This window comes from Ananas comosus, linkage group 4 (genome assembly GCF_001540865.1).
Source record: "Ananas comosus cultivar F153 linkage group 4, ASM154086v1, whole genome shotgun sequence".
Lineage (NCBI taxonomy): Eukaryota > Viridiplantae > Streptophyta > Magnoliopsida > Poales > Bromeliaceae > Ananas > Ananas comosus.
Window position 1 is genome coordinate 13,877,254 of NC_033624.1, and position 11,717 is coordinate 13,888,970.

The 11,717-nt window shown below is 35.2% G+C and overlaps 1 protein-coding gene across 1 annotated transcript; it reads left to right on the forward strand.

Moving 5' to 3' along the window:
- Window positions 150–9,872, forward strand: LOC109709133 (sister chromatid cohesion 1 protein 1-like). The gene is made up of 19 exons (XM_020231200.1): window positions 150–283; window positions 389–457; window positions 552–610; window positions 702–746; window positions 836–855; window positions 1,008–1,084; window positions 1,258–1,360; window positions 5,499–5,571; window positions 5,912–5,990; window positions 6,170–6,327; window positions 6,877–6,929; window positions 7,053–7,214; window positions 7,320–7,473; window positions 7,561–7,637; window positions 7,726–7,870; window positions 8,266–8,353; window positions 8,866–9,023; window positions 9,464–9,551; window positions 9,701–9,872. The coding sequence occupies exons 1-19, from the start codon at window positions 231–233 to the stop codon at window positions 9,870–9,872; spliced, it is 1,833 nt and encodes a 610-aa protein (XP_020086789.1). The 5' UTR covers window positions 150–230.

Here is an 11,717-nt window from a genome sequence, read left to right on the forward strand (position 1 = left end):
TACGAATGTTACCCCAAAACAGAACTACTTATTTTACGGGTATTACCGCTCGCCCAATCACTACTCATTTCCTCGTTCTCCCAACTATAATATTTTTTTCCGAGAAGAGGGCGACCTTCCATCACAGCGCTCCGCCACCATCCTCTCTCTATTTCTTCGAGAAGTTCACTCTCTCTCTCAAACACACACTAAAAAGCAGAGGAGTTTGAGGAGGAGGAGATCGATCGACCATGTTTTACTCGCATCAACTACTTGCAAGGAAAGCTCCTCTCGGCCAAATTTGGTGAGGCGAATCCTCTTCGTTTTTGTATCGTCTCCCTCTTTACGCTTCAATTTCGTAGAGACTCTTTAGGTTTACCCATCCGATTGGCGATTGTTGGTGTCCTAGGATGGCGGCTACACTGCACGCGAAGATCAATCGGAGGAAGCTCGATAAGCTCGACATTATCAAGATATGGTGAGATCTCTCGTTGTTTCCTCTATTCTCATGGCGGAAACCTTACGATTTGAGCTGAATTTCGGTTAATCTCTTGTGTTTGATCTGGTTGTAGTGAGGAGATCCTGAATCCGACAGTTCCGATGGCTCTGCGGCTCTCTGGAATTCTAATGGGTGAGCGATCGTAATAAATTTAATCTTAATTTCGTGTCATTAGTTTATTTAATCGTATCTACTGCTATACGTGTCATATTCTCGATCTCAGGTGGTGTAGTCATCGTCTACGAGAGGAAGGTGAAGCTCCTTTACGGTGCGTTCTCTGCTCTCTCTCTCTCTCTCCCTCCCTCTCTCTCTGGTTTTCTAATTTTTATTTATGAATCCACTTTCTATACTTTGCAGATGATGTGACTCGTTTTCTGGTAATTTCGTAATCTTCGGTATTTTCTCCTTATTTTTTTCCTGATTTTTAAACCTCCATGTGATCTATTTGATGTTATGTTCGGTTCCTAGAACTTGATCTTAGGTTAAAATTATTCATACAAACTGAATCCTAGAATTAAATTTTAACCAGGTAGAAATTAACGAGGCGTGGAGGGTTAAACCAGCCTCCGACCCCACCGTTCTCCCAAAAGGGAAAGCACAAGCCAAGTACACCGTCTTCTTTCGCATGCTTCTCGTTATTCTCTTTATTTTTTTGGTTGAAAAGAGGTTTATCTTTTTTAAAAAATAAATCCAAAAGAAAGGAAACGAGGTCCTAATCGTATTTGGGGTACTGGTTTAGGGCCATGTGATCATAATCTGGTGGTGGTTATTGTTTGCAGGTATGAAGCTGTTACGCTTCCAGAAAACTTGGATGTGGAAGTGGAGCAGCCAATGCAATTCTCTGATGCGTCCCTCTCCACCGCCAACAAATTACGACGCTTGGTAATTAAGCACTTATCAATTTTTTCCATTGTGACGAGAATGCTTTTTGTCCTCACTTTATATTATCTATTTATTTGTATGTTTCCCTATTTAAACTTGACTGTTTGAAAAGTAAACGCCTGTGTGAGCTTCACCACTACTACTACTACTATTGGGAGGGTTGGGTTCCCTCACCTTTCCCTAATCAAATTTGAATATTGGAAAAGTAAATATACCTCTAGATATGCTGATCACTTTTGTGGAATTCAAAATTATCTTTCACTGGGAGCTTTGGGGGTCATATTATTTGGCTGCCAATTATAATTGCCCCCCNTTCTTTTATTTTTCGTACGAGAGAAAAAAGAAAAAACTTCAACTGGGCCGGGCCAAAGTGTGGGCCTAGTTGTAGAACTGGGCCTAAGCTAAGAATTGGGCTAAAGTAATTAAAGTTTAATTTTATTTCTAAAAAAAACATTTCTTCATTTATTAGGTGTAGGACCCACCATCAACTGAATTGTGTGTAAATTTTTTAATGATATAATTTTCTCCATTAAAATTTTATTTTTATCTACTTCATTCTCATAATGGGAATAGCAGCTTGAGTTTGACAGTTTGATCAGGTGTGATTGAAGCGCATGCTTTTTAATTAAGTTATCTTTAAATCTAAATCAAGAGCTTGGGGAAAAAAATCACAAAATAGGCACTGCAATTTTTCATATAATTAATATGGTAACTTAGAACTAGGCTAGAATGTTATCAATAACACTAAGTTGTTGGTACTATTAGGTTTTCTGTCCTTGGATGAAGAAATATACGGCTAGGATGATGTGAGTCCTCTAGAGTTGAGTGAGTTGTTGGTTGAATAGTATAATCTAACGAATGAAAATAATCAAAAGGTTAAATTTAATGGTGAAAAATTTGGTAGGACCAAGCTTTCGGTACTATCTATAGTATTCCAGCCGAACTCTGGTAACTTAAGTTTCCAAAGATAAGTAATTATTTAATATTATTTAGAATGATATCAGAGCAGCTCTTGATTTTTTTGTATATAGAATTTTTAACATAAATAATAATTTTAAGATATTAATCAATAATTACTTTGAAAAAAAATGCTACTCGTACAGTTTTATTGGGGTAAACATTTTATTTATTAGAATTTTAGAATTCATGAAAATTTAAATAAATTTTAGTGGCAGGTTAAGAATTATGACCTTGAATAAAGAGGTTATAAAATATACGCCTAATAAACACACTACGTGAAGTGTAAGTGTACACTGGGAGTATGAATTTGCTAATCGTTGGCTCGTACTCTCGTAGATCCGGTGCGCCGCGTCCCAATTGCGAACATTTTTTCGGTTAGGGGGCGTTTGGTTCCCCATAAAAATGGTTAGAAAAGTTTTTTTCAGTGAAAAATTATTTTTCTAACGTTTGGTTCGACGTAAAAAAATTTTATAGAAAAAATTATTTTACAGATTTCACATAAAATCCAGCTTCTCGTTTTCCGTCGAAATCTCAGCGGAAAAACGAAAACTATCATAGCTTATGAGCTTCCCTTGCATCGGGGTCCACGAGCTCATGTAAGAGCTCCGTGGAACCCGAGGGTGAGTGGTCCAACAGGACACACTCACCTATATAATATACTATATATTATAACTCTATACTATATATATATCATTAACTAATATCACCTACTATATACATTAATATGTTATTTATAAATATATAATAATGTATTTATAATATTAAATATATATAATTATTATTATACTATTTATTATATATTTATTATATAATATATTTTAATATATCTTGTAACTCTTGTTTATAATAATAAATTATAATATTTAAGTATATTATGAATAAATATTATATTATTAATAATATATAATATATATATCAAAAATATATTAAATATTATATTCTTTTCTTTTCAACCAAACAATCGTTACGAAAAATTATTTTTTTTTTCTACAAAGCAAACACAAAACAACATAAAATTTTTTCCACGAAATTTTTTTTTTCACAGTTTTACGTAGAACCAAACACATCCTTAGCTCAAATACCGATTTACCCTAATCCGTCTATTTATTTATGCTATTACCTCGCCCCCATCAACTAGACCATTTCCCGTTTCCTGAACTGTATATTTTCTTCTCCATCCAAGCGCTTCGCCACCTCGCTCGTCTATCTTCTTCGAGAAGTCTCTCTATCTCTCAACACACACTAAAAAGCACAGGAGTTTGAGGAGAGGAGATCGAGTCGACCATGTTTTACTCGCATCAACTACTTGCAAGGAAAGCTCCTCTCGGCCAATTTGGTGAGGCGAATCCTCTTCATCTTCGTATCGTCTCCCTCTTTACGCTTCGATTTCGTAGAGACTCTTTAGGTTTACCATCCGATTGGCGATTGTTGGTGTCCTAGGATGGCGGCTACACTGCACGCGAAGATCAATCGGAGGAGCTCGATAAGCTCGACATTATCAAGAATATGGTGAGATCTCTCTGTTTCTTTTTTTTTTTCCTCTATTCTCAGGCGGAAACCTTACGATTGAGGCTGAATTTCGGTTAATCTCTTGTGTTTGATCTGGTTGTAGTGAGAGATCCTGAATCCGACAGTTCCGATGGCTCTGCGGCTCTCTGGAATTCTAATGGGTGACGATCGTAATAATTAATCTTAATTTCGTGTCATTAGTTTAGATTTTATCGTATCTACTGCTATATGTGTCATATTCCTCGATCTCAGGTGGTGTAGTCATCGTCTACGAGAGGAAGGTTGAAGCTCTTTACGGTGCGTTCTCTGCTCCTCTCTTCCCCTCTCCTCCCTCTCTCTCCTCTGGTTTTCTAAAATTTTTATTTATGAATCCACTTTCTATACTTTGAGATGATGTGACTCGTTTTCTGGTAATTTCGTAATCTTCGGTATTTTCTCCTTATTTTTTTCCTGATTTTTAAACCTCCATGTGATCTATTTGATGTTATGTTCGGTTCCTAGAACTTGATCTTAGGTTAAAATTATTCATACAAACTGAATCCTAGAATTAAATTTTAACCAGGTAGAAATTAACGAGGCGTGGAGGGTTAAACCAGCCTCCGACCCCACCGTTCTCCCAAAAGGGAAAGCACAAGCCAAGTACACCGTCTTCTTTCGCATGCTTCTCGTTATTCTCTTTATTTTTTTGGTTGAAAAGAGGTTTATCTTTTTTTTAAAAAAAATCCAAAAGAAAGGAAACGAGGTCCTAATCGTATTTGGGGTACTGGTTTAGGGCCATGTGATCATAATCTGGTGGTGGTTATTGTTTGCAGGTATGAAGCTGTTACGCTTCCAGAAAACTTGGATGTGGAAGTGGAGCAGCCAATGCAATTCTCTGATGCGTCCCTCTCCACCGCCAACAAATTACGACGCTTGGTAATTAAGCACTTATCAATTTTTTCCATTGTGACGAGAATGCCTTTTGTCCTCACTTTATATTATCTATTTATTTGTATGTTTCCCTATTTAAACTTGACTGTTTGAAAAGTAAACCCCTGTGTGAGCTTCACCACTACTACTACTACTATTGGGAGGGTTGGGTTCCCTAACCTTTCCCTAATCAAATTTGAATATTGGAAAAGTAAATATACCTCTAGATATGCTGATCACTTTTGTGGAATTCAAAATTATCTTTCACTGGGAGCTTTGGGGGTCATATTATTTGGCTGCCAATTATAATTGCCCCCCGTGCCTTCTCCTCCAACTTTTAGTTGGTGAGTTATGATGATTTTAATGGGAAGTGATGGAAGGTTAATAAATGTTAGGGGAGTGGCATTCTGGTTAATAGATGGAAAATTCTGTATGTTTCTCGTTAGGGGACAAGGACTAGGGTAGTAGCATCTCTTTTTCATTGTCTGCATGTGCCAATTCTACTTCCTCTCACCGTCTCACTGACACTTGGGGTCCACAATGCTCTCATATGATAATTTTGTAAGAAAAAAGCACATAGGTGATTTATTAGTAAACAACAACTCAATACAATTGGACAACTGGACAATTGCAAGATAGTTTCAGACTTCCGACATACAGTTATATAGTCTATAGCACAACCCTTGGGAGCGCTTTTGGCTGGATGATGAGCTCGGTTCTTGTAGATATACTATAAATTCCTTCGATGCTTTGGGTGCAGCAATTGGACGATCTGGATGAACAATACGTAAACATCAACCTTGGAGATGATGAAATCTCCCAGTATCACCAAGGTCCATTTTTCTCTTCCTAGATTTTCATTCTATTATTTATGGTTGCAAATTCTTTATGGCTCTATGCATAGGAATTTCCTGCATCGCACAAGAGAAGTGGCCATGCCATCGATTCCGCTGTTTGATGAAAGACAGGAGCCATCTCATTTGCGAGATCTGACTTTCGGACCAATGCCAGTCCTCCATTTATGATTTAAATGGCCTACTGCTTTTCAAATGACTGGCTGGATCACTGGCTATGTATTCGGTTGTAGGAAATATGCACCCATAATTAATTGTTGTTTGTGGTATAATCTTGGTTAACCAATGTTTCAGTGTACTCATTCTTTTTCTGTCTCAGCTGAAGCAGCCAACATCACTCTGTTTGACAATTTGGGATCAGGCCTCGGAGGCAGCGATCTCTATAATCGATTTGAGAGGTAAAAACTACATCATCCTCAGTATCTCTTTTTCTTCGCTCATTTTATTTGGTTTCGTTATAAATTAGAAAGAAATAAAGGGACAAATGAAAACTGCCTTTGTCATTCTTTTGTTTGATGCTTTAATCTGTTTCCTTTACTTGCCAAGGTTGGGTGATTTCAATTGTACTCGTTGACAGGTTTGACATAGGAGATGACGAGACTCAGTTCAATTTCACTTCTCAGGATCGACCACAAGTCCCCAGCGCAATCATACCTTCACCTCTACGCCCGGATAAGCCCCCACAAGCCCAAAACAATGTTGTGCCCTCTCCATCTCACCAAGAGACTCAACGAGGTCTTTTCAGAGCATTTTTAAATAAAAATTAGAATTGTGGTCAAGAAAATTTGTGAAATTCTTGATTTCGCATGGCAACATATATTTAGTATTTCCCATGTTTATGTCAAATGTCATTTCTTTCCCCTGTTGATTAGTTACGATGATCAGAGGTGGTACATATCATTTTTTTTAAAAAAAAGTCAGGCAAGAATGGCGCATATTGATCAGCTATACATATTCATAAGTTGTATCTAACTTCATCAATGATTCGACTTATATGGTCCATTTTTCTGATCTTTTTTTTTTTTTTCTTTTTTCTACTGTAACACGCAATGTGCTTTCCTGTGCAATCCGCTTTTGTAATCTGAGTGTATGTTCTTTTGCTTTAGTCAATTAGTGTATGTACATTTTTTGATACATATTCTGCTACTCTGTGCTTGCTAAGCTTACACTTCTTTGGCTCTATAGGTGATAGAGCTATTTTCTGATAATCCAACACTGAACCACTTCAATCCTACTTTTCTATCTAACAATTTTAACACGTCATTGGTTCTGCTTTTACTGCAGGTGGTACATTCACGGAATATCATATGAGAGAACAAGAGGAACGAGAGCGAGAGGTCATATCATTGAACTCTTCTAGATTTATGTGATATTTAAACATTGTTCTGAAGCAGAAAATATAATATATAAACTATACAATTACACCGGTGCTCTCACCAGTATTTGTTTGGAAGTAACAGGTAGGTAATACGGGGAGGAAGCATCACTTGAAGAGGAAGGCATCTGCAAATGGTCACCAAGTGGTCATGGACAATGACCAAATTATGATCCCTGGAAACATATACCAAACTTGGCTACAGGATTCCTCGAATCTTGTATCAAAGAGAGGCCGATTAATCAAGGTTCGTCATACATTCTATATGTTGTTTAGATCGTAATTACCACTTTACCGTTCTTATATTTTGTGGAATCTAAGTAATTTTAATGTTTAATTAAAAATATTTCAGCCGTCAATTAAAGTAAGCAACCTCATGGACTTTCCACCAGTGGCTCTGATTTTTGGTCTAGATAAATCTCCCACTGAGTTTTATTACCCTGCACCACTCCTTGAGCTATGGAGGAAATGCACTGAAGTAAAGCTTTCTAATGCTTCATCAACGGGTTTGCATATCTTTCACTCCTCATTTCTTGTTAATTACTTAATAAAAAGTGTAACGCAGAGGATAACAAACATGAAAATTTATTTAGGAGGAATGCCGCCACAAGCACAACATCATATTAGCTCACCTCCAAGAGGGCCATATCCTCAAAATCCTCCTGAATTTGTAAATTTCCAATTTTCATGTACACCGCTTCTTTTCACTTAGTAATTGATTTGTGAATTTGAAACCTGATGAGTATATGGAAATGAAGCCTCCAGAAATGTTCCGGAGTGAAATGGGATCCCACACATTGGACTTGTCCATGGAAAAGCTCAGGGCGAATCTGGAGAATATAGACTTCCAAGGGGCCGGTGACACAGTGCGCAGTGGCAGTTCTGTCACTCCAGGAAGTCCTGGTAATTAAAACATGCCTTTTGATTGGGTAAAATGTATGGCCAGTTCCAACTATTCCAATGCTGCAATTTAGTTTCTGTAAGTATTTTTAGTGCTTAAACTTGGACGTGCGTTTTCTTTTAGTCCTCAGTCATTGAAGAAAACCTACGGTCCATTATCTTTTGTTTAAAATAATCTTTTTGACCCTAGTTTTCTCCGCCGTACTTCAAATTTACTAAAATGGATGAGTTGTTTCCTTCTCCTTCGTCTGCTTTGTATAAAAATTCAAATGCCTCTTTTATAGCATCACATCTTACTGTTTTTTTTTTTTAAATAAAAATAAAACATAAGGTTATTCCCTATGGATCACATCTTACTGTTAAGTTTAGAATAATAGTTTCTGACTTGCTTTAAGCAGGACAACGTTCAAAATCCTTTTCTAGCTCTGATTCGGGAGGCACTTTCATGCCTTTGGAGCCTGAGATACAGATTGTACCGCCCGGAAGGTCAGTATAGTAACAAATAGGCTTAGTATAGCAATTGCCAATTGATGTTTTCGGTAGTAAAGAGAAAAGATACTGGAATCCTGAAAGTTAAATACTTCTAGTATTTAAATAGTTTGTATGTTCTAGAGAAGAGGCTTTTTATTTCATTGCCCAAATGAATGAAGCTAGTTGAGGCATCATCTCTCTCTCTCTCTCTCTCTCTCTCTCTCTCTCTCTCTCTCTCCAATAGAAAGAAAAGAAAGATAGAGCAGAACCTTCGACTTTAAAGCTTTATTTCTTCTACAGCTGGAAGGTTGTTAGGACACTTGTATGACAAAAAGGAAAATAGTGATTCATCGGAAAGTTCTACTCAAATAATAATTTTGCAAGCTTCATTTGAGCCAAACAGGCCCCTAATCGAGTTGCAAAATTTGAGAGAATCGGAAAGTTAATGCATTAGCCACCGGAAAAGTTTGAGCCACAAATTTAGTGTCCTATGCCATTGGTTGCTGACACTCGGAACTTTGGAACAGGTCCAAAAGAAGGCAAAACTCATCATCAAATAGTCTGGGGAACCTTGATCCGGTGGAAGAAGAGTTCCCACTGCAACAAAATGTGAGAAACTTTGAGATTAGAGAACCTTACTTCAAGATTAGGAGACTCTCGGATATTGGGCCTACCCCTGAAACAGGTATACGGCTTGCCACTTCGATCTTCCAGCAAAGAAAAACACTGCTTACCAAACTGATCTGGTTTGTATGACAATCCAATATTTAGAAATTTCATATTTAGTACATAACGTCATGATCCATTTTTAAGTCACTTGACAGTTATTCTGTTAGACCAGTTGGTCATGCTCTTTGTTCTAACGGGGATGAAATAATACAAATCACATAGAACATTCCGATCAAAGTTTGCTAAAGCATGTAGCCTATACAAATTCAATCATGGGAGTGCCAATAAATGATTCTAATCAAACAAGTTCAGAGAATAGATAGTAAAATTAAAACTTCTAACGTTGGAGCAGTCATTTCAAAATGAGGCAAAGTTAGATCAGTTCCATATTTCTTAACCTTTGAGATTCAACAATTTGCGTCTCACATCTTTATTGTATAAAAAATGATATTTCAGAGCTTTTGGAGGAAACGGTGCCGACTCAGACCCCACTCGCTGTGGATGCGTATCCCTCTGTCGACAAGATAACTCAGTCAATGAGGACGTAATGTTCCAACCCAAACATTTGCTTATATTCATTTTAAGAAAGATACCAATACTGAGGTTCATGATGACGAGCTTTAATGCCTGTTTTTTTTTCTCTACTTCCCATAACAGATTTGCTAGTAATAATCAATTGTTAAATGTGTTCAGGCACTTCAAATTGCACTTCGACACACCTGGAGCCCCACAATCTGAATCACTCAACCAGCTCGCTTTCGGGATGAGTAAAACAAAGGCTGCTCAACTATTCTACCAGACATGCGGTACTAGAATTTCTTTTACCACACAAATTCCTCTCTCGAGGAGGGNGGAGACATCTTAATCTCAAGAGGTCCAAACATGTAAGAGTGGCCCTCCTCGGAAACGAAATTGAAAAACTACTGCCAAAATTTTTAGTTAATATTCCTTGATTTTTTTTTATAGATTCCAAAAACTCAGAATAATTTCAATTAATTAAAAATTAGGACTTAATTACATTTGTTAGGGATTTTATCATTTATTGTCTTATAACAAATTAAAAAAAATACTGAACAAATAATAAAAAAATCAAGCGGCACCCTAAAAAAACTATAATAAAAATTTAAATTTTAAAAATTAAATTTATTTATTATATTAAAAAATTTGGTCATATTTTAATTCAAATTTAAATGGTTGATGCTAGCAATAATTATATAGTTCAATTTTTTTTATTTTTATATACAGTGAATGCTTATGTATATTTTTTGAAATCTGATAAACTCAGATTTAAGTTTGTTGTTTAAACTAAAGATATCAAAATTTAATTCACCTTTAATTCTAAATTTAAAATTTAATTTTGATTTGCTTTAATTACACTTTTTAAATTGGTAGTTCAAGTTTGATATCCAAAATTAAATTTAACTCACAATTTAAACTCAGATTTTAATGTAAAAATTTATAAATTTAAATATTATTTGTATAATTAAGTTTCAACTTTGAATTTAAGATAAAATAAAATTTTAAAATTATATAAGATTAAAATTTAAATATATACTTGAAATTAATATAAGTTTGATTGCTACTTTTAATACAACAAATAAATATTAGTAGATAATATTGAGATTATCTAAAAATATTTATCTAAAAAAGAGATAAAAAAACGATGTAGAAATATTTAATAAAAAAAAAGGTTATCCTTTAGTAAAAGAGATGAATTAAAAATTTACTTCATCACACTAATTGTTTTGTATAAGAAATAAAAAGAAAATTAAAAATTTTCTTCTTGCAAAAGAGTGGGTTCAACGTATCCAAATTTAAAATAGGTGCTTATATACACAGTTTATCTTGTGTATTATTGATAGTGTATAAATAGTATTAATTATTAACCATTTCATTCTTGTGTTATTACTGTTTTATCGACATCCATTAAATTTGAGTCATTCAATCATCAAAATGTAATAGTAAATACTATTTTTATATTATTAATAACATTCTAACTTCACTTTAAATTACAAGAGAGATGGCCATCAGGTCCTAACCTTGGGGACAATGTCCAAATAGCAATTATTAGTTGAGAGGTAGCGTACATGTCATACAGTTAAAACTAGAATGTCCAAGTAGCAACTATTGGTTGGGAGTTGGTGTAAGATCTCATACAGTTAATAGTAGAGCTAGTGTACGACATTGATACCCGTCACTTATAGTATATATTCTATTTCAAATTTGAATAAATAACTGACGAAATTTAGCAGTTGTTCTGGAATGATTCGTCCTTGAGATTAAAATTTGATTCTACTTACGTTTTTACAAACTAAATTTATATTTTTATTTTAAACACATAGAATTCCTCATGATTCATTTTGAAAATGGACTAACCAACCATTCAAAATTTTAATTTTACTGTTTAGTTTTTTAATTGTTTGATGGACTTTTTTTGCATTTAGCCTCCTGACAAATTTTTATTTTAAAAATAGTCCTATCAAGATTTAATTTGCAAAAATAGCTCTGGGCTTGCCACGGAGGCGCTACGTCAGCGCCACGCGGGCGGGGCGAGGGTCAATGTGTTAAGTTAAATACTGTGAATGGTTCACCGTATTTAGTATGTATATTTTATATATTGAAAAGAGGAATATGGAGTAGGGATGTCAATAGATATGGATATCCGAAATATTATCCGAACGCAAATCCGAATAAATTATATATATATATA